The sequence below is a fragment of the Erithacus rubecula genome, assembly GCF_903797595.1.
Source record: "Erithacus rubecula genome assembly, chromosome: 15".
Lineage (NCBI taxonomy): Eukaryota > Metazoa > Chordata > Aves > Passeriformes > Muscicapidae > Erithacus > Erithacus rubecula.
The window spans coordinates 15,371,414-15,391,702 of record NC_136667.1 but is presented as its reverse complement, the minus strand read 5'-3'; the positions used below and the strand labels follow the sequence as shown (position 1 = coordinate 15,391,702).

General features: G+C 54.5%; 1 protein-coding gene across 1 annotated transcript; it reads right to left on the bottom strand.

The window, feature by feature from the left end:
- Positions 1 to 15: 15 nt before the first annotated feature.
- Positions 16 to 18,576, bottom strand: MPP1 (MAGUK p55 scaffold protein 1). The gene is made up of 12 exons (XM_079318668.1): positions 18,390 to 18,576; positions 11,934 to 12,077; positions 11,522 to 11,600; positions 10,426 to 10,511; positions 9,312 to 9,380; positions 6,224 to 6,420; positions 5,851 to 5,957; positions 4,903 to 4,983; positions 4,215 to 4,295; positions 3,678 to 3,880; positions 3,268 to 3,342; positions 16 to 1,271 (listed from the first exon to the last, which is right to left on the bottom strand). The coding sequence occupies exons 1-12, from the start codon at positions 18,495 to 18,497 to the stop codon at positions 1,095 to 1,097; spliced, it is 1,407 nt and encodes a 468-aa protein (XP_079174794.1). The 5' UTR covers positions 18,498 to 18,576; the 3' UTR covers positions 16 to 1,094.
- Between the last annotated feature and the right edge of the window lie 1,713 nt (positions 18,577 to 20,289).

Here is a 20,289-nt window from a genome sequence, read left to right as displayed (position 1 = left end):
AACACCAGCCATGGCAATGTTTCAGCACACATTTATTGCTGCTCATTGTTTCCCTGCAGTGGATCAGAACAAAGGTCCCTATTGCACATAGATTTTTATTTTTGGCATCCTTAAAAAAAAAAAAATTGCACAAGACCTTTTAACCACCTTCCCCTTGCCCCTATAGCTGACTGAACACACAAAATGAGATTTTTCACCTACATGGTGGATGTGGTGATACTTCCCAGACATGGTGGTGTGGGGCTTGTGAGTCAGTACAAACCCTGGGGTGAGCATGGCTTTCATGTTTGCATACAGTGTGAGACACCCTAGACTGGAAAACATGCCTGGATGATCTTTGTAGACACTTTTCTACTGCATGCAACAGATGGTTGTGGCTGGAAGTAATTTACCCATTGAAGAATCCCTTTGGGATTTGCTCTGTGGGACTGGCTCAGCTGCTGTTTCTCTGGCCAGGCAGTAACAATCCAAGCTGCACGGTGAGAATTCCTATACAGTGAGTTTTTACACCTATGGCTGCACAGAGTAAGTGAGAAAACTCCTACCTGGGAACATGGGGTGAGGCCTGCCTGGGGGTACTCCATGCCACATCATCATCTTCCTTATTTGTGAGAGGAAACCCTTGGATGGAGGAGCTCTGGTGTGGTCTGAAGCCTCTTAAGGACACCAGGAGGGGTTTTGAGTTGTGTGCGTTCCTCCTTGGCAGGAGCCATCTGCCTGGAAAAGCCCCTGTGCTGCCACTTCCCTTGGGACTGCTGCAGGGAAGATCAGCTGGACACTACAGCAGGACTGTGCTTTCCCTTGCCTGGGGAGGGCAGGGAGCTGTGCTCTGACTAACCTGGGCTCTGCTGTAGCCACTGCCCTGCCCTGCAGTGCCACAGGAGGTGGCTTGCCCCCAGGCAGCCTCTGTCCTGTGCTTGTTCCTGCAGGAGAGGAGCTGAGGGCACCCTGTGAGTGTGTGTGAACCGAGACCATGTCCTTGGAGCAGCAGAGCAGGGGAGTTGTGCTGGGCTGTGTGGGGCAGGGGAGCTGAGGAGGTGTTTCCCAGTGGCTGCAGGATGGTAGATGGGAAGCAGCTGGGCTCAGGTGCCCTCTCAGTAGACCCAGGAGACAGGCACCCACTGTGGAGAGCTGCAGGCCTGCTCAAAGGCTTCCTGCAGCAGCTGCAGGCTCTCTTCCACGCCGTTGTTGACCAGGGACAGGTCGAAGTAGTGCGCGTAGCGGCTGCGGATGCTCTCCGAGTCCTTGCGCAGCTGCTGCAGAGCCTCCGACTGCAAGGGACAGCACAGGGCTCAGGAGAGCTGCACAGCACAGCCCAGCCAGCAAACACCCTCCCAGCACCCAAACTCCAGTGCTTGACAACTATCAACAGCACAGATTCATTAGAGCTTGTCTGTTGTGTGACCTCTGGGCTTGTGTCTGGGGCTTTTGCTGGACTTTGTGCAGTGCTGGGAGCATCAGGATACCTGCTAGAGTGAGGCCAGACCTGCTGGCTCTCCAATTTACCTTTAAAATGCTCCCAGGGAGAATGTTGACAAGCAGCAGGCTGCTTAGTGCTCTGGTGGCCATTGTCCCCAGCTCCAGCCCTCTGGCTTTGTTGGAGCTGGGATCCCTGCAGGATATGCTCCCTTCCCACTGGCTTTTGACCAGAACAGCACCAGCTGCCAGAGCTTTACCAGCATCTCCACTGGCTTTTGGCTGGGTTTTTAGAGCAGTACTTCAATGGTAAAAGGATAGCTGCTTCTCTCCTCCTGCCAGTGTGGCTGGGCTGCCCAGCTTGTAGGGGCACTGCAGGGCTGCATCTGTGGGCAGCTCTGCCCCTGGCAATGAGGTCCAGACCATTTCCACATATTTCCCTAATGGAGCTTGAAAGACGGGCAGCTTCTGTGCCTGGGGAGGAGGGACAGCTTGGGGTGCAGTGCTTACTGAGCTCTGTTCTATGCAGATATTAATAGACCTACATGGGTATTATTAGATTGTATTAATTATCCTGTCTATTATATAATTATTGTCAATAGATGAAATAGACCTAAAAATATATTAATAGACACAAATCAGACCTTTATGTTCTTCCCTTTTTTGTTAGACCACCTGGGTATGTATCAGAATACTGGTTAGCATTAAAAACATTACAGATAGCCCAGTAATATTTGTAATACCACACCCTCCCTCAGGGCACAGCAGGCTTCTCTTTAAAGATGTTCAGTTCAACACTGACAAACTTTAAATATAATTATTACCCTTGGGGCAAAAAAAAAAAAAAAATACTGCTTAGCTACCTTCATCTTGAAAGAGTTACTGAAAATATTCATCTATTCTTATGAAATTAATTTTTCCTATATTGTGGATGAAGCCAGCAGCTGTCGGGGGTGGAGAGGGGAGGGAGGGCAAGCAGCAGTTTTTGCTCATGTGAGCTCTGCGGGGTCACATTAACTCTGCCGCATCCCTCCTGAGAGTGAGCCGAGCTGCAGGGTTATATTTAGTGCCTGGCAGCAGGGCTGGCCCTGCCCACTGCAGCAGGGTGTGATTCCTCCCTGGATGGAGGCAGCAGTGGGTGACAGAGTGGCCCTTTCTGCTCTAAGATCTTTGCCCCTCCCCAGCCTGCTGCATCATGCAGTTAATGTTCCTCTAAACACCTGCACAGCACTTGCTCTGAAGGTTGCATAGATATCCTCTCTGCAAACTATCTACAGCTTAAGCTTTACCAACACAAGCTTAATAGGTTGGAAGAGGTGGCCTTGTTGCCATCGAATCCAGGAGGAGCACAGCTCTGGGTTTCCTTGTTGGCCTCCATCTTCCCATCTCCCTGCCAGGCTGGGATATAGGGCAGGGGTGTAGGCAGCATCCCTGCATCCAGGGGGCTTCCTGGGAAGTGACAGCCTGTGGCTGCCAGCCTGGTACTTGGCACTGAATGAGTTAACTGCGCTATCAGTGCTGCTTACATCCTCACGTTAGAGGGATCAGCATCCTAATGAGGCAAAGAATGAAAGGAGCAGTTGTTTGTGTGTCTATTTGCATAGCTGATGGCAGGATAAGTGGTCCTGCTAGGCTGTGCTCCCCACTGTGATTATGCTGCTAGGATGAGGGTTGCTGAGTCTCCAGCTGCAGGAATTGGCAGTTCCTGCTCCTCAGGTCTGTGCTGAGTTCTGGACCAGCAAAAGCAGAGAGGAATACACTGCTGATGAGCCCTGTGTTGCTGCAGCAGGTGCTGCCATGGACCAAGAAGCCCAGCCAGAAGGGGACAGGAGGGGACACCATGCCACTCACCTCCTCTGCCTTGTCTGTCGGGGCGATGAAGACGATGAACGGGGAGAGCTCGGCCGTGCGCACGATCTTGAGGGTCTGTGGAGAGAGGGGTGCAGTCACCAGGGCGTGCCCCTGCCCCAGGCTGGCAGCAAGCACGGCTGGCACTGTGCCTGTGATGCAGTGGGAGCTAAAGGAGACACCCCACTTTGGGGACATGAGATCACTCCTGGAAAAGGGTCCCTGTAACCCACTCCCACCTTGGTGTCACAGCCAGGTGACTGTACCCATGTCTTGGGAATGGAAATGACACCCCAGGGCTTGCTGGTTTTTTCCTTTGGGAAGAAAAGGCAGGGACAGTCACAGCCAGCACCCAGGTAGTTCAATCTGTGGCAGTCCATGTCCCCCCACCCCTTCCCCTGCTAGGGGGGAACCTGGGGCTCGATGTCCAAAATAGCAACTTTGTCCTGCTGGTGGATCTTGTGCACTGTTTCAAACTTGGTGCCAAACATGTTTCCCTGGTAGCTTCCAAACTCCAAGAATTCATTGGCTGAGATGTCCCGGGTCATCTCCTCGGTGGAGACAAAGTAATAGTCCTTCCCATCCACCTCATTCTTCTTCTGAGGGCGTGTGGTGTCTGGGGAGGGAGAGAGAGGGTGAGTGCTGGCCCCCAGAGGGAGAGGAACAGAGTGGAGCAGGCATCAAGACTCAGCTGTATTAATCCTCTTCTAACTGCTTTCTGCTTGGGGCAAGCACTGAGTGAAAAGAGTGGGGTTTGGCAGCAGCTCTGCAGCCTCTGCAGTGGGTAAAGGTGGGTCCATGTGGGACTGCAGGCAGGGAGACCCTGCATGTGGGCACCTCTGACTTCAGGGGCTTGCTGGTGCTGGAGGAACATCTCACCTCCCACCTGCTGTCAGAAGGTGCTGAAATCAAAGAGGTGAGTGGAAATGCAGGCTGTCCTTAGTACTTACATGGGGGTGGGTACATGAACTTCTCTGGGTTGTTGCTGAGCAGAGCATTCTTGATATGGCTACGGCCCACGCCACTGGCCCCTGGAGAGAGAGAGATGGACACTAAAACTGGGCTCAGAGCAGCCTGGTGGGAGATGCTGGGGCCCCTCCACAGCTCTGGGTTTAAGAAAAAGTGCAGAACTTGGCCTGGGCCCTGCCCAAGATGTGCCCTCTGGGCTGGTCTGTGGTGTCTTCCAGCCCTGGAAGAGGATCTTCATGCCCTGGGGATGCTCATCTCCAGCCCCAGCTGGAGACAGGACTGCTGCCTGCAGAGCAACCAGCCTGGCTGGACTGGGTGGGCTGTCCATGCCTGTGGAGTCCACCACTAAGTGCTCAGTCCCCAGAGTGTGGGAGTGCTTGCTTTGGTGCAACTGCAGAGCTGCTTTTAACAGATTTTTCATTAAAATACACAGGAGCTGCAAATACCCAAACAAACTCTTCTCCAGCATTGCACACAAATGCCAGACCATTCACAATGCTGCATGGAGAGGGTGAGGCTATGGGATGACTGCTGCAGGCTGAAGAAATGCTGCCCAGATCTTATTAGATCTTGAAGTGCTGCAGTGCCTCAGCTTCTGTGCAGTCCTGGTTCCCCCTGGTTCCCAGCACACAGCCCCTGTGCTGCAAAGGGTGCCTGGACAGGACCTACCAATGAGCACCAGAGTCTTCCTCTTGAAGGCAGGCAGCCTCACCACCTCCTCATAGGAAACGACATCCAGCTGGTCAAAAACTGGGATGGAGGAGAAACAAGACATGGAGGGGTCAGAACTGGCTCGGCCACACCAGCATGACCCATGTATGTATCAGAACAAAGCCAGTTCAAATGGACAGGAGTGGTCAGGACTGGGCTGGGAGCTCATCCAGTTTGGCTGCTTGGGTAAAAGAGCAGCACCAACAGCAAGCAGCATGTGAAGGGCAGAGTCGGGGCTGGGGAGCTGTCAAAGAAGTCAGGGCTGCTTTTGCTCAGTAATTCTACTCAGGACAGTAGGACCTGGGAGCTGGGGTGGAGAGGTAGCAGCAGGATACTGCAGAGAGTTTGCTGCTGGGGGAGCTTTATATATCTGGGTGATTTACAGCCTTGTTTGTTGCTGGTTGGAGCTGCAGGCTGGGCCAGGAGCCAGCAGTCGCCGGGAACCCTTTTGCCAGCTCTTCTCAGTTTAGCATGGGGTGCTTGCATGGGTGGCTGAGGTGCAGTTCCCTGCCCCACCAGGGACAGGCCTTGGCATCTGTGGGAGCAGTTCAGGCTGCTCCCTGACTGCTAAGCAGCAGCACTGGCACTGCCTCCCCTGAGTTCAGCAAACTGGGGTTTGAGGCTGGGGAGCCTGATCTCACAGGATCAGGAGTGTTAGGGATTGTCACCAGTGCTGAGCCAGCCCTGGCATCGTGCTCTACATGGGAACACAGCTGTGGCCACATGAGGAACATGAAGACTGCAGAAGAGACTCAAAAAAAGCTGACAGCTGTGGGGCATCCTGAGATTCCACTGGCTGACACAGGTGAGCTATTTGGCTGACTCCCATGGACAGACCCAGCCCTGCCCAGAGGCAGGAGGATGGCCAAGGCTGGGGATTGAGCTCACTGCCCTGCTCATACTTACTTGAGCTGTGCTTGGCCAGGTATTTATCTTTGCACTTCTTCTTCTTCCCAAAGGGGCTGCAGCTTGGGGATTCACTCTGGCTGGGCTGGGTGACACTTGCCACACGCCTGCCAAAAGAGGAGGACACCACCATGGCCCAGCTGTCACCCCAAGCCCTGGGACAGCAGCAGGATTGTCCCTCAGACATGCAAGAGAAACAAGTTGGCCGCTGGGACAGGCAAAGGCTCACCCTGCAGTACATGAAGGGGACATTTTCCTCCTTGTGCCAGCAGTCACACTGGTGTTACCCAACACAAACTCCTGATAGCACATGGTCACTGCTCCCACCTCCAGTCCCAGATCCAGACCTTCTGGGGCAAACCCAGGGACCTACCACTCCTGCAGCTCTGGAGAAGGGATGAGTCCTGCTGACTCAGTGCTGGAGCCCTCCACCCGGCCCTGCCACCAGTTGCTGTCGTCCTTGTTTATGATCTGAATCACATCACCAATCTGAAACTTCAGTCCTGCTTCCTTGCAGGGGATCAGGTTGTCTTTCTTGGGGTCATAGTCAAACTGTGCCCTCATGAACATCTGCAAAAGAGAGAGGAGAGCAGAGTCAGCAGGGCCATGCAGGGTGGCTGAGTTTGGCCCCACACAGGATTCCCGAGCCGTGACTGCAGAGACAGCTCCAGACACAAAGCCCCTGCTCCTTTCCAAGCACCACAAGGCTGTGTGGGGAGAAAGGAGATGCACAAAGGGGGAAAGTCTTGGGCATGGAATTGTAGTGAGATGTGCTGGGGAGTGGATGAGGTATGGCATACGATGGCATCTTGGCCTTACTGGGAGCTGGTGACAGGGCTGCTGCCTCTAGGCACACACACACACACACAGGTGGTGTTCAAACCCTGCCATGGAGCCTCCCTGCAGTGCCCTGGGTGCTGCACAGTGCTGGTGAGTTTGGCCAGCCACAGAGGAGTCCCACCAGCATGGTGCACAGCTGGGCTCTGCAGTGCAGTGAGCACAGGGGTGATATCACAACAGGGACCCCAGGGAAGGCCATGGCTCAATCTCAGCTGCTGTGTGCTGCCTTTCCCCACAACTGGGCAAACCGTGCATGGCATGAAGCCTACAGGGAGCCAAGGCTGCAGTGCTGTATCCATCCCTCCCTTGGTCTGTCCTAGTCCCTTTGGCATCAGTTACTCTCACAAAACTGAAATTCATCACAGCTGCAACTGGAAACGAGCTGCTGCTATTGCTTCCCAGGCTACTGTGTACCCTCCTGAGGCTGGGGAAGCCCTGGAGACCAGGAGGGTGTGAGAAAGTTTGCTTCCCCTGTCCCTTCTGCTTGCTCAGCTCCTTGGGAGGCAGTCTACAGCACCACTCCCAGCAGAACCCTGTCAGGACTAGAGTGGGAGCAAAGCCATGCAGAGTATGGAGAATTAGGAGTGAAAAGCAGAGTTTAGGGAACACTGAGCATCACCCTAGCACGTTAGTTACCCTAGAAACACAGCATGTAGCAAGGGGGGAAAAAAGAGTTTCACATAGGGTGATGCTTGTTCTGTCCTCAGATGTGACAGGCAGGGCCTGGAAACTCATCCTCCCTCAGTAGGGTACATCATGCTGTCCTTGTTCCACATTAAAACCATTTCCCTCAGCTGTGCTGCTGGAGGCACAGAGCCATCAGGACACAAACATGGTTCCCTTTCACTGCCAGAAAACACCATATGGATCAAGCTGTGACAAGAGAGCACTCATAAAAAAATTGAAATTAGGAAAAACAATAAGAATGGAATCTCTTTTCAAGATGAGGACTGCTTCTTGCTTTGAAAGCACTCCCTGGCACCAGAAGCTGATCATCCACACAAACACGAGGGATACACAGCAGGCACTGCCCAGACCTCTGCTCCTGCAGCACTGGTGTCCCAAACAAGCCTGGACATTTTGGACCCCCCCACCCCTTACACCAGCTAGGAGTTGGCATCAGACAGCTCCACACATCACCCACAGCTGCACAGGGCTCTTTGCCTGCCTGCTGCCAGCCCCTCTCTGGGGCCAGACTCAGCTGCTAAGCAGACTCCACCATGAGAAGTCCTGCTCTTTTAAAGTCAAAGGATCACAGGGAATATGCTGGAGGGCACTAAAGAGCCTGGAATGCTCTGTGCTTCCTCTCATTAAGAACCCTCCCAAGCAGACCTGCTCCAAGAGGCACTCAGCCTCATGAGCCAGGGCAGGGGAAAAACCTGATGCCAGGATCTGCACCATCCTGCCTGCCAGACACTGAAATAAAAGTGATCATGGGGATCCAGGAATGGAACACAGTTCAGTCTTGGTGGTGACAGTGCAACAAACACAGACACAAGCAGCTGTGGTTCTGGGGAGCAGACAGCACCACTGCCCTGGGCACAGCAGGAGGGAGAACAACTGCTGCTGGGAAGGAGCTTGGCCCTGTGTCTTTCCCAGCCTCAGGTGAACCAGTAGCTGCATTCTTTTCTTATGGGGTAGACTTTTCCCCTGGCACAGAGTTGGCCAACTGGAGCTGGCTGTGTCAGGACAGGAAGGGCAGATGGACAGCAGGGAAGGACATGGGCATGGGCCAGTGTTTAATAAACACACATGCAAAGCTGGTTGAGCAGGACTGGGGACAACATGGACTGGGCAAGAAACAGTCACCAACACTTGCCACCACGTTTAGAACTTCAGCTTCTCTGGCTGAAGAATGACATGCTCCCTCAGCCCACCCCAGCACCATCCAGCCCTTTGCCTCTGAATTCCTCTCCCTCCCCTGCCTGTCCATGATAGGGGGGCTGCACTGGGGCTGGCTCCTGCACCAAGACAAGACAGCAACCCAGCTACCACGCCCTGAAAAGTCTTGGCAGAGAACACAGCCCTCCTCTCTATTCTATTTCAGCCACAGCAGAACTTCAAAGGCAAAGCTAGGCAGGTGTCACCCCCTGGTGACACAGCATGGCCCCTCCACCCTGGCAGTGACAGCAGGTGCAAGGAACTGCCTTCCTTCCCCCCACTGCTTCCTTCCTCCCACGCTGTGCTGGCGACATCCGGACCCACGTCACCCTCACTGGGGCTGGTGCACCCAGCATTGGTGACAGCAGGGACCACAGAGCCAGGGACCCTGCCACAAACAGTCCTGGGTCTAAAGGAGACTCTGCATGTGCTCCCTGGTGTGCACCTGCCACTGCTTTCCATCCCCAAACACCACTGCTGGCTCAGACATCCCAGCCCCAAGTTCCTACACACACTGTGGGTAAATACAACCCACATGCCCATGGTATGGTTGTTTGCAGAGATGTAAGCACAAGACAGGTCCCTCCAGCAGCTCACACAAGGCAGCCACCCCCTTGCCCTGACACCCCTGGCTGAGCACAGCTCTCTCCCCAGCACTGGTCCTGCATGGTTTGCTCTGGTCCCACCCTGCCCCACAGCCATGTCCCAGCACTGCCTGCAGGTCCAGAGGCTGCACTTACCTGGAGAGCAGGGAGGCGGCTTTGCTGGTTGGGAATGACTTTTAATGAGACCATCCCCTTGGTTTCTTTCTAGTGAACAAAGGGGAGAAAGAAGAGTTGGAGGAGGTGGTGTCTGGAGGCAGCCCAACAGCAGCAACCTGTGCAGGGAGGTGCTGAGTACCAGGAGCTGCAAAGGCAGAGCTCCTGGGTACCCCACCATGCTGTGGTGCTGGGGGACACCACAGCCTGCCAGAAACAGTTGTGCTTGGCTTTGCCATACTTGTCCCATTCCCATGGGGGACACCAGCACCCCCACAAGGGTCTGGCAGTGGGCACTGCTAAGCACCACCAAAATGAACATGGAGACATGCATCATCTCCACCCTGTGCCCATCTGGCCCTCCTGGTGACATTAGAGCACCTTGCCTGCCACAATGCACTGTTGCCTCACATGCATCACAACACCCACATGGCCCCATTGGACAACCACATGGGGAGGCTTGGAGGGGCCTCCTGGGCCAAACACTCTTGGAGGCAAAAACAAAGACAAGCTCCTCCTTGCTCCTGCTATCTGCAGCAGGGACTGTGGCACTTAGGCAAGGCCAAGCCTCCTGCTTAGGCTGCTGGTGGGGATCCCCAGCAGCACCACCACCTCCCTCCAACAAGGTGTCATGCTGAGCACAGATGAAGATCATCAATGTATGAACAAGGTAGGTCTGAGGCCCTGTCCAAATCTGTCTCTGGCAAGGCCTGACAGGATCACCATCACCTCAGCAGCAGGCAAATGGCACCAACATGACATGCATGTGTGGCTCAGGTCAGCAAGAACAGCCAGCTCTGAGCTGGAGCTGCACACCAGCCTTGGCAAACAGAGGTGGCTTCCAAGCCTCACACAGGATCAGGGGACATGTCAGGGATCCAGTGAACAGCCTTCAGTGCTGCTCCAGGAGGCCAGAAACAAGCAGCAAGCATAGACCCCCACGGGGGCTGCATGCAGGATGGTTTCTGCCACACCACACTGCTGCATGTAGGCAGCTGTGTGCTGGGTCTGGTGTGTGGGAGGGGGTGAATGATCACAGCATGCAGGCCAAAGGGGTCCTTCCCAGGAAACAGCCCTGACACACACAGATACCTACCAGCATCTTCTGTAGCTGGTCAACTGAGTGGTTGCTCGCACTCTGCCCATTGATTTCTATGATTTCATCACCCACGTGAAGGGAGCCTGCCAGCAATGTGAGAAATATGAAAATGCAGAAAAGGGACAAGAGCTGCTCAGCAAACCCAATTTACACAGCTCCATCAGCCTCCAAGGCCAGGACACTGCAGTGTTTGCCTGGCAGTGCTTCTGGAACCACACGTGCCATCTAAGTGCATGGGAGGAAAGCACAAGGGGAATTAATTCTTCCCCCTCCACCCAACATACACACCTAGCCAGTCCAAAGGTCATTAGGCTGCTTTCCACAGTGTGGAAAGTGCTTTGGACTGGTCAAAGCACCTGCATCAGCATTTCAAACACAATCCCAAGTACCTCACCTGAAGCCAATCACAACCTCCTTACAGGGCTCTTACAACAAGCATTCCTGACTATGTGTGTTTTCAGTTTATATACCCAGGCAGATTACAGCCTCAGATATTCTACTAAAAATCTCCAGGCTCCAGAACTGTTATTGCAATGGCTCCTGTCTTATTTTGGCAGTGGCAAACACAGACTTCCCACTTGGATCCAAGGCTGGAAAAGCAGCCTCTTCTAAGCAGAGAACACCTCGTATCCACGCCTCCTTGGCAAGACCCAAAACCAGAAAATAGCACCTATTTATTTCTTTTGGCACCTTCTTTTGGTCTGCAGAGCCAATCTACAGGATGCCTGTCCCACCCGTGCACTTTAGGAATGGGAAGAGCTTCCCCCACGGTCTCTGGGGTATGATCCATCTCTTCTTACAGTGACCCTATCATGAGACAGAGACAGTTGATCTCCAGTTCCTTTTTGGGAGAGCCCTTCCCCCAGTCCTTCATTTATCTTCCTTTATTTAAGCCTCCAGTGTTTTAACTTGACAACCACACAGAGAAACCAATGAGTCCCAAGCTCCTGATACATCCCTAGGGAAGGAACAGGCACAGATGTCCATGTCACAGGGGAAAGCCAGCAGTGCTGAGGACCTGCATTACTGCTTATGAGAAGAAACCACCTGCAGACGTGCACCCCATGCACTGGTTCTACAAAGGCCTTGTTACCTTGTCTGTGAATCATGCCCCCATGGAAGATCCTGGCCACCATGCAGCTTTGCTTGTCATTTTGCTTCAGCGTAATTCCCTGGAAGACAGGAAAATCCATGACTGCTCGCTGCAGGGGAGAGCTCTCCTGCCCTCACAAAGTCCCCTCCAGGCTCATGTCCACGGTGGGCTGTGCAGTGGCTGGGGGGAAGACCCTGCTAGGCCAACTCAGGCTGCTGAGCTCCTCTTGGCACAAGCATCACCACCCTTTGTGGGGCTCGCTTCAATCCCTGGGCAGAAGGCAGAGTCCAGCACCTTTCTCCCATGGCTGAGATCTCCAGTGATCTGTTTCCCTCAAGGCAGGCTGGCACAGCTCAAGCTGCCCCTCCACCCCCCGGGTGCCATCCAGCTTTGGGGCCTTGCCAGTTCTCACCATGGGCTCCTCGGTGACCTTCTCGAACTGGACAAGGCGGATCTTGCGCACCTCGCGGCCGCTGCTGCGCGAGGGGCTGCCCAGGGTCGCTGAGCCGTTGGTGTAAATGTCCTCAGTCATGGCGTATGGGGACTGAGCCATGGCCTGTCGGGGCAAAACAGAGACCACGGTTTAGGGGCTCCCCCTGGGAACGCTGCATCCCTGCTCTGGGTCTCAGCTACTCGTGTGTGTTAAGGTGCCTGCAGCACAGATGGAGCACAGCGGAGGAGAACACACTAAGGGCAAGAAAAGAAAACGAGCAGAAGAATTTGAGCCTTGGAGATGTGGATGTGGGTTTAATCTGCAGTTTTCCAGCCTGGGAAACAGGAAGTAAGAAAACTTTGGAAAAGCTACAGGTAGCAGAAGCCAAAAGAGTCCACAGCTGATCTTCTGAAGAGTCACAAGCACTCCTCGTGTGTTGCAGCAGCACTTGGCTCACAGATAGCTTGCTGCAGAGCATAAAGCCCAGGACATCTCAACCAAGTGAACAGAACAGTTTGGGACTCAACCCTGAGAACTGGAGCCAGGCTTTGTTCTTGCTCAGTTTGCAAGTTCAACCTACATCAGTGAGCAACTGACACAGTGCAGAGCCATGTACACAACACCCAGGCACTGAAGGCAGTGTGCTCCCAAGCCAGCCAGAAACATCCCATTCCCTTTCTCAGCTCCCAGCTCCAGGTCCTTTCATGCTGGTTTGCACTGGGAAGCCAAGCACAGGCTTTCAGTCCTAAGGAAACCTCTGTTCTTAGTTTCCAGCATGTGCTGGCACCAGAGCTGGTGGAGAGTGCTTGGGGTCCCATGCAAAGATCTCCAAATCCATCCTGCCTGGCGAGCTTCTCCCTCACAGCCCAAGAAAGCCTAACACAATCTTGTTAAATCCCTCAGACACACTGGGCAATGTCTTCACACAGCTCACAAATTTGCTTGCTTGTCCCCAAGTGCAGTGGACTTTCCTCAAGCCTCTCCCAGATCACTGCTGGCCCAGCAAAATCCAGACCAGCTTCAACCTGCAGCCCCTGCCTGCCCTGTTGACACAAATTCCCATACCAGCCCATAATGCAAAACAACCCTCCTGGCTGTCCCACTCCACACCAGACTCCTGGCTTTGCTGCCCAGTTTGCAGCCTGCACCCTCCCTCTCAGCAGTGCCTGAGCTGAGCCACAGCCAAAGCTGCAGGGATACCCAGCAAGGTGCTCAGTCCTGCATCAGCAACGTGACCATGCCCAGACAGGCAGAGCCAACACCTCCCTCCCCCACAGCCTGACTTGTGAACTGAGCACCACGGCCAGAAGATCCATGCCAGAGCTGGGAAACATCAGCCTGAGCCTCCTGCTCCAGCTTGCTGTCACCCACCCCAGACCCCTGTCCTGGAGCAGAGGAGAAGCTGTGGCCCCACACTGCCAGGTGGGGAGGCAGATCTGGGCAAGCCAGGGGAAGGCTCGTGAAGAGCATCTGCTACTGGGCTGCAGCCATGACACTAAACCACAATAGTAAGAGTTTTGGTAGGGATGTGCTGGAATGCTGCTGGCTGAGATAGCAATCCAGCTGTGTGCAATGGCAGAAAGAAGGGAGGGAGCCAAAGAAAGGGGCAGCAGAGTCAGGACTAACAAGGATAACAGGAAAGGTGCTGGCAGAGAGGGACACACCAGGCACAGTCACCATCACAGCCCTCAGGAGGGCATTGGTGAGGCTGAGCCAGAGAAGGAAGGGCTCAGGGAGCTTTGTGTCCATGATGCAGTAATTTATTTTTAAGCCAACTAATTCCAAAAATGCCAACCAACCTCCTCCTCAAAAGGCGACCACGTGCGCTCCAGCTGCCAGTGGCTTTAACATGGAGAAGAAGGCTGAATCCCAGCCCAGAACAGCACCCAGGCCATGGATTTGCAGGGTGGAAGGAAGAACAACTTGCATCCATGCCCCCCAGGGTGGCTTGCCAGCACTAGCAGGGCATGATTCTACCACACCATTCACAGTGCAGAGGAACAGATCCAGCAGTGTGTGTGCCTAGAGCTATCCCACACCTCTCTGTCAGATGCCTCCCTCTGCCAAACCAGCAGGTGCAAGGAGGAATAGGAGGACAAGGACATTCTCCAGTCCAACCTGAGGCCAAAGTGCCCATGAGGTGGTTGGAGTCAGCACAGATCATACTTATCTTGGTCATGCCTTGGGAAAGTGTTAGACCATGCAATTCCTGGCTTCAAACCTCTAGGCTCAGCAGAGCCCCATGACCCAGGAAACAGCACAGTCTGCTCCAGGGACTGGGAGTTCCCATCCTCACCATCCCCTGAGCCTCCTGGCCCCGACCTTTGTTTTTTGCTGAGAGCTGGAGAAAACATCCAGCCCTCGATGCTGACACAGCACCAGTGTCACCCTGGTGACTCCTGGAGAACAAGGTCTGTCACCAGAGACTGGCTGCTGTGCCTGAGGATGGCCACCAGTCACTTAATGGCAGGTCTGAATGCAGAAGAGTCCTCCAATAGCAGAGCCATGCTGGGATGGTGTGGCTTTTTTTTTTTTTTTTGGGCACCCAGTGGATGAGGATGGAAAAATGCCTGGTTCAGGAGGACAACCAGGACCCTTGGGGTGGCAGATTCAGCCCTGATGTTGTCACCCAGAAACAGGAGATGTGTGTGGCTCTCATGCCCCATGCACACGAGCTGGCTGGCCGGATTGCCTTGCACTCTGCTGGCAGCTGCCACGCTCTTGGCTGGCTTGGCCCAGTGTAGTCTGTGACCTCAAGAGCCTTTAGAGTCACGCTGGTGACTGGCCAGACTCTGCTCTTGTGCAGTGCTCCACAGTGAGTGCTGCTGAGAAGCAGCTCATGGTCATCAGCCACTGCCAGCTCTGCACAGCCCCAGGCTCTGTCACTGCCAGGGGTCGTGTTGGGGCAGATGTAGGGCAAGGAGGCTGGGGGGCTGAGCTGGGCAGTAGGGGTGCTGGACAGCCCAGTACCCAGCAGCCCTGTGTGCCTTGCAGCTGGCTGATAAGGGTACAAATTCTCCTGCACAAATCCTGCTCCATGGGTCAGAGGTGCCCCACAACCCCCGTCTCCATTTTCTTCAAGAGCCCAGATTTCTGCCTCATATTCCAGGGCACAGGGAAGTGTGCCAGTTCCTTGGGCAGTGTTTACCAACAGGAGAAGGATACCAGGACTTGGCATCCTGTCCCCCCAGTGGGGTCAGCACTGCCTGCCAGGGTTGATGCTGCTGCTGCCGTGCTGGTTTCACCAGGCTACATGCCATGGGCCAATCAAACATTAACTGGGCAGCTTGTTTGCAGGAGGCTGAAGCAGCACTTGAGGAAAGCAGCACTACAGTGCAAAGGGCACATTCAGAGATTTGGTTCCTGGGCTCTCCTTGCTGCTTGAACCAAGAGACTTCAGTATCAGGTAGCCTTGGAAAAACAGGGCTGACTGGAGAGTACATGGAGAAAAGTACTGCTGGTTTTGCCAAGCAGGCCTCCAAAGTACAGCAGCTTGGATGCAAGAAGGAACCCTGGAGCCAGGTTGCTCTGGGATTGCCCTCTTGGCTGGCAGGAAGACACACTCTTCTCACACTGTGAGAAAACCCCAGCTCCCTCCAGGAATCCTCATCCTTCACATTACAATCGCCATGGGTGCACGCAGGGAGGTTGGGGTACTGCTTGGTGCAGAGATGTCCTGACCCAGCAATATCTACTCCCACCCTCCAGTGCTTCCAGCCTTGCTTCCCTCCCCATCCAGGATCTGCCCATCTCAGTCTTGTACACCTTAAAAAACATAGCAATGTGTAAAAAAAGCAAAGTAGCAAAAAATTGGGCTTGGAAGCTGTTTTAGGGCTGCTCCAGCAGGCTGGGGAGCAACAGCTATGTGGACATTTAGAAGTAATTCATTCTGCTAGGGGCTACTGACTTCTCAAGTCTGCCTGCACAGCCACAGGAACAATCTCACCTAAAACCCCTTCTAGCAATATGACTGAAGTTTAAAAACAAGAATCAAACCAACACACATTTAAACCAAAAATTATTACATTGCTGACACTGGGAAAAGGCCCAGGAATACCCAGGAGGTCTCTGTAGGAAGGGGAAAAGAGAAATAGGAAGGATATAAAATGGTCATGGCAGCCAGAAGGTGCTGCCAGCTCTGTGAGCCCTCACACTGACTCCAGATCACAGAGTGCTGCAATGGAGATGGGCCAGATTTTCAAGTCACTTTTGCTGAGGCACCACCTTCCCACCAAAAAAGGCTGATGCAGCCTTCCAGATGTGTTTGTGAAGCTGGTAACCTCCAAGGAACAGCCAGTGAAACCACAAGACTGACAGAAGGAGGAGCTGCCCTGCCACTCCATCCCAGCTTCCGGAACAAGCCCTGTGAAACAGCTTTTCCCTTGTAGCTGTTCCACACAGCTGTACAGCAAAAAATACATTTGAGATTAAAAAGTTGGAACCAGCCCTCCCCACTTCATTAGTCAAACCCAGAAGTTTAGCTAGGCTTTCAACAGATTTTTACCTGTGATTGATTCAGGATTTGGTCTCTGGGGACTGTGGCTTCAGTCTGCTTTGGAGCTGCTGCCAGCTGGATCCTGAGAACTGCTGCCCAGAGGCAAGTGCAGTGTTCCCTCTGTTCCCTCTGCACCCTCAAGATCAGCTCTTCCCAGAAGTACTCTCCTTTTCTCCACCAAACTCCCAAAGGTCACGTTCACTGCCCATTTTACAGCTGGGGAACTGAGTCACAGATGATAAAGGGACAAGCCCTAGGTCATCCTGCCAACCAGGTGCACAGCTGGAAATAAAGCCCACACCTTTTTGGTAAATCTGTACTTGTCAGTCAGGAGATATGGCAAAGATATGCAGGCACGTGGTGAGGCTCAAGGGGAGAGGCCTGGGGTTGTTTTCTAGCAATAACATGGCTTCCACTTGCAATGATTTGCACACCCTGCCACCACGTGAGGAACACAGGACAGCATTTCCCAGCATGTGGCTCTGCCAGAGAAAATGCAGAAGAGAAACCTCCCAGTCACCCTGTTTGACTCCAGACCAGGAGCAGCCAGGCAGACTCAGCACCCTTCCCAAGAAGGGACGCTGCTGCTGGGCGATGTCCATGGAGGGGCCACAGTGGGCCAGCATCCTCTCTGCATGCCCATGACACAGAGACAGGTATCTGTGACTGGCAAGCTCAGGACCCTGTTGGAAACCAGCCCTACAGAGCTCCTTTTAAAAGGCCTCATGCAGATCTCAGTTCACCATCTCTCCCTTTATTGCTACTGAAATAAATGCACCGTAACACCAGGAAGCTGCAGGGCTGCTCCTACACTTTCCATGCTCTGCTGCTATTGGTAATTTATCCTTGCTCTCTTTGCAGCCAGGCAGGCAAAAGGATGGGAGAGCTCCTCTCAGCAGCAGCCTGGTCCAGACACTTTGCTTTAATTATTTTTTTCCTACTGTTTTTTCAAAGCACCCGACCAGGGTTGAACCATGAAAAGCAGATGAGCAGATGATCTGGTGTGAGACACATCTGACAAGCCTCTTTTGCACTTTTAAGTGTCCAACACGACAGGCCAAGGACAGCACTTCAGGGAAATTTCCTCTCTGCTCTCTCTCAGAGGCTCCCTACAGCTGCAAGGGAACCTTAGCGCAGGCCATTATGCTATGGCTTCACCAAGGATGCCTTTTCAAAGCTGGAAATCTCTGCTGGGAGAAAAACACCAGCTATTTAACACTGCTGACCTTCTCCTGGTTGCACCCCAGCTACCCCACACAACACTAATCGGGGAGGGAGCCCACCAGCAGAACCAAGAGGGCTGGTGCAGCCGGCTCTCCTGCTGTTGGAGGCGGGGTGCATGGGCCATCGGCTCTCTCCCTGTCCCGGGACAGGTGTGAGAAGGGCTGCTTGCATCCTCCTTCCCTGGGAAAGAGACCCCCAGCCTCCTCCAGCCCATGCTGTGGACCTGGAGACTGCTCAGCAGCTGAATCAGCTCATGTGACAGGCAGTTCCAGTTCAGACCAGATACAACTTCGCAGAAAAACAAGCACAATCTCGTCCGCGGCAGGATGCTGGAGCCTTCCTCCCCTGCACCCAGCTCCTTCTGCCGGCTGTGCCGGCTGACCATTCCCCGGAGACACCCACGTCCCCAGCGAGCATCCCTGCTCCCGGGTGCTGGGGACCAGCCGCGCCACGCTCAGGGCACACAGCGGGATGCGCAGCGCGGGGTCTCTGCCTGTGGACCCAGCTTCACCCCTCGTGTGGCAGGGACGGGATGGAGCGGGACCCCGAGGGAGCCGTGCCGGGCCTGAGCCGGGCGCACAGCGCTGGGCTAAGGGCCCGCAGAGCGGGGCTCGCCGGGGCTCCCTGCGGGGCTCGGCGGCCATGGGGATGGGGATGGGGCCGGGAGCGGGGCGCAGGCGGCGGCGCGGGGTCTGAGGGCGCAGCGGGCCGCTCACCTCGGGCTTGGGCCGGTTCTGCAGGAGGTGCTCCAGGTAGAGGTCGGAGAGCGCCGTCCTCATGCTGCTGCTGCCGCCGCCGGCGCTGCGCCCGGACTTGAGGGTCATCCCGCCGGCAGCGCTGAGCGGCCCGGCCCGGCCCGGCCCGGCTCGGCAGCGCCGCGGGTCCCCTCACGCTCCGCCCGTGCGCGGGGCCGGGCGGAGCCAGGCGGGGGGCGGGCCGGGGGCTCGGCAGGGCCGCCCGGCGGCGGCGGGGCGAGGAGCCGGCCCTGAGGGGTCCGGGCTGCGTCCTCTCCTCCTCTCAGCCTCGGCTCGCGTTTTCCCCGCGGCAGTGGGGCTGTGGCAGCCCCTCGCCCGAGCCCAAGCATTCAGATCACAGAGTGCCCCGAGGTGCTCCAAAGCCAGCGAGGGCAGCTCCGGGCCCTGCACAGGACAAAGCCAGAGTCACACCATGGCCCGAGAGCATTGTCCAAAGGCTCTGTCTGTGTCACCACTGCCCTCGCAGCCTGTTCAGCCTGACCACCCTCTGGGTGAGGAGCTGTTCCTCATATCCAGCCCGAACCTCTCCTGACACAGCTCCAGGCCGTTCCCTCGGCTCCTGGCGTGGGTCAGAGCAGGGATCAGTGCCTGCCCTGCTCACAAACAGGGTGTGACTGCACTCAGGTCTGTGCTCAGTCTCTGCTCCAGGCTGCACTGACCAAGTCACCTCAGCTGCTCCTCACAAAGCTTCCCCTCAAGGCCCTTCACCATCCTTGTTTCCCTCATGGGGACACTGGGCAGGGGCCCAGCAAGGACATGGGCAGCACCTTTCCAAAGCAGCACTGGTGCCCGTCTGGCTCTCACAAACCAGTGGTCATTCCTGCCAGTGTGCAGAGCTCCAGGGTTCCTCCAAGGCAAGGACACCCAGGGATTTTTCTGCACTCTAGCAAGGACAGCCCTCTTCTTGAGCTGTTCTGGGTCTTCTATCTCCTTCAGCTTTCATGGATAGGATGGCAAATCCCTGCATTTGTGAGCCATGTATGCTGCAAAGGGCTGCTGTCAAACCATTTCTGCCCTTACTGTAGGTCTTACTGATAAAAAGGTCCAAGTAAAGTCTGAGGTTTATTTGGGGATGGAAAGTTAATTCTGCTGTATTATTCTTTAAGAAATCACTAAAAGGGTATTTCACACCATTCCTGGGATCTTGGAGGTTTAGAGGTTGCCTTGTACCACCTTCCCACAATGCTGCTAGATGAATTCTCCAGGCTGAGTTGGTCTAAAGTTACCCTAAGAAATACTAGAAGAAGAAGAAGGGTGTGAACTCCTAGAGAAAGGAAACAGAAAAACAGAGGGAGAAGGGGGTGGGAGGGGGAAGGGGGTGGGAGGGGAAGGGGGGAAGAAAGAAGGAAAATCCATTTCATTCTGACAGCAAATTTCTCCTGCCTTGTGGGAACAAAACTATTCCTGACTGGGCTATAAGAAAGCCCAGAATGCTGTGAGATGCAGGGAAAAGGAGGTGTGGGAGCTGCAGGCACTGATATGACTGACTCCAGCAAGCTGCTCTGACACTACCAGGAACAAAGAGTCCCAAAGCACAGCCTGGACTGGGAGTGCTCTGCCCAACAATCCCATTCCTATGGCAGCTGTTGTGCCCTTTTGTGGGATCTCCTGCCTGGAGTCTTGCATTGTCCAGGCATAGTTGCACTTCTTGCCCTGTCCTCAGCCTCACACTGCCCATCTGGGGCCTTGGGCTCTGTTGAAGGATTTATGCCACCATCAAAAGGGCTTGGGCCTGCTTGAAGAAGACAAGTTGTCAATCCACTGAGTAATTGGGTTGTTTATTTATCTGACATGTAGAGCAGCTTGAGCTGGGTAGCTCCAAAGAGAAATTCCAAACAAATAAATCCTTGGGCAATTATAT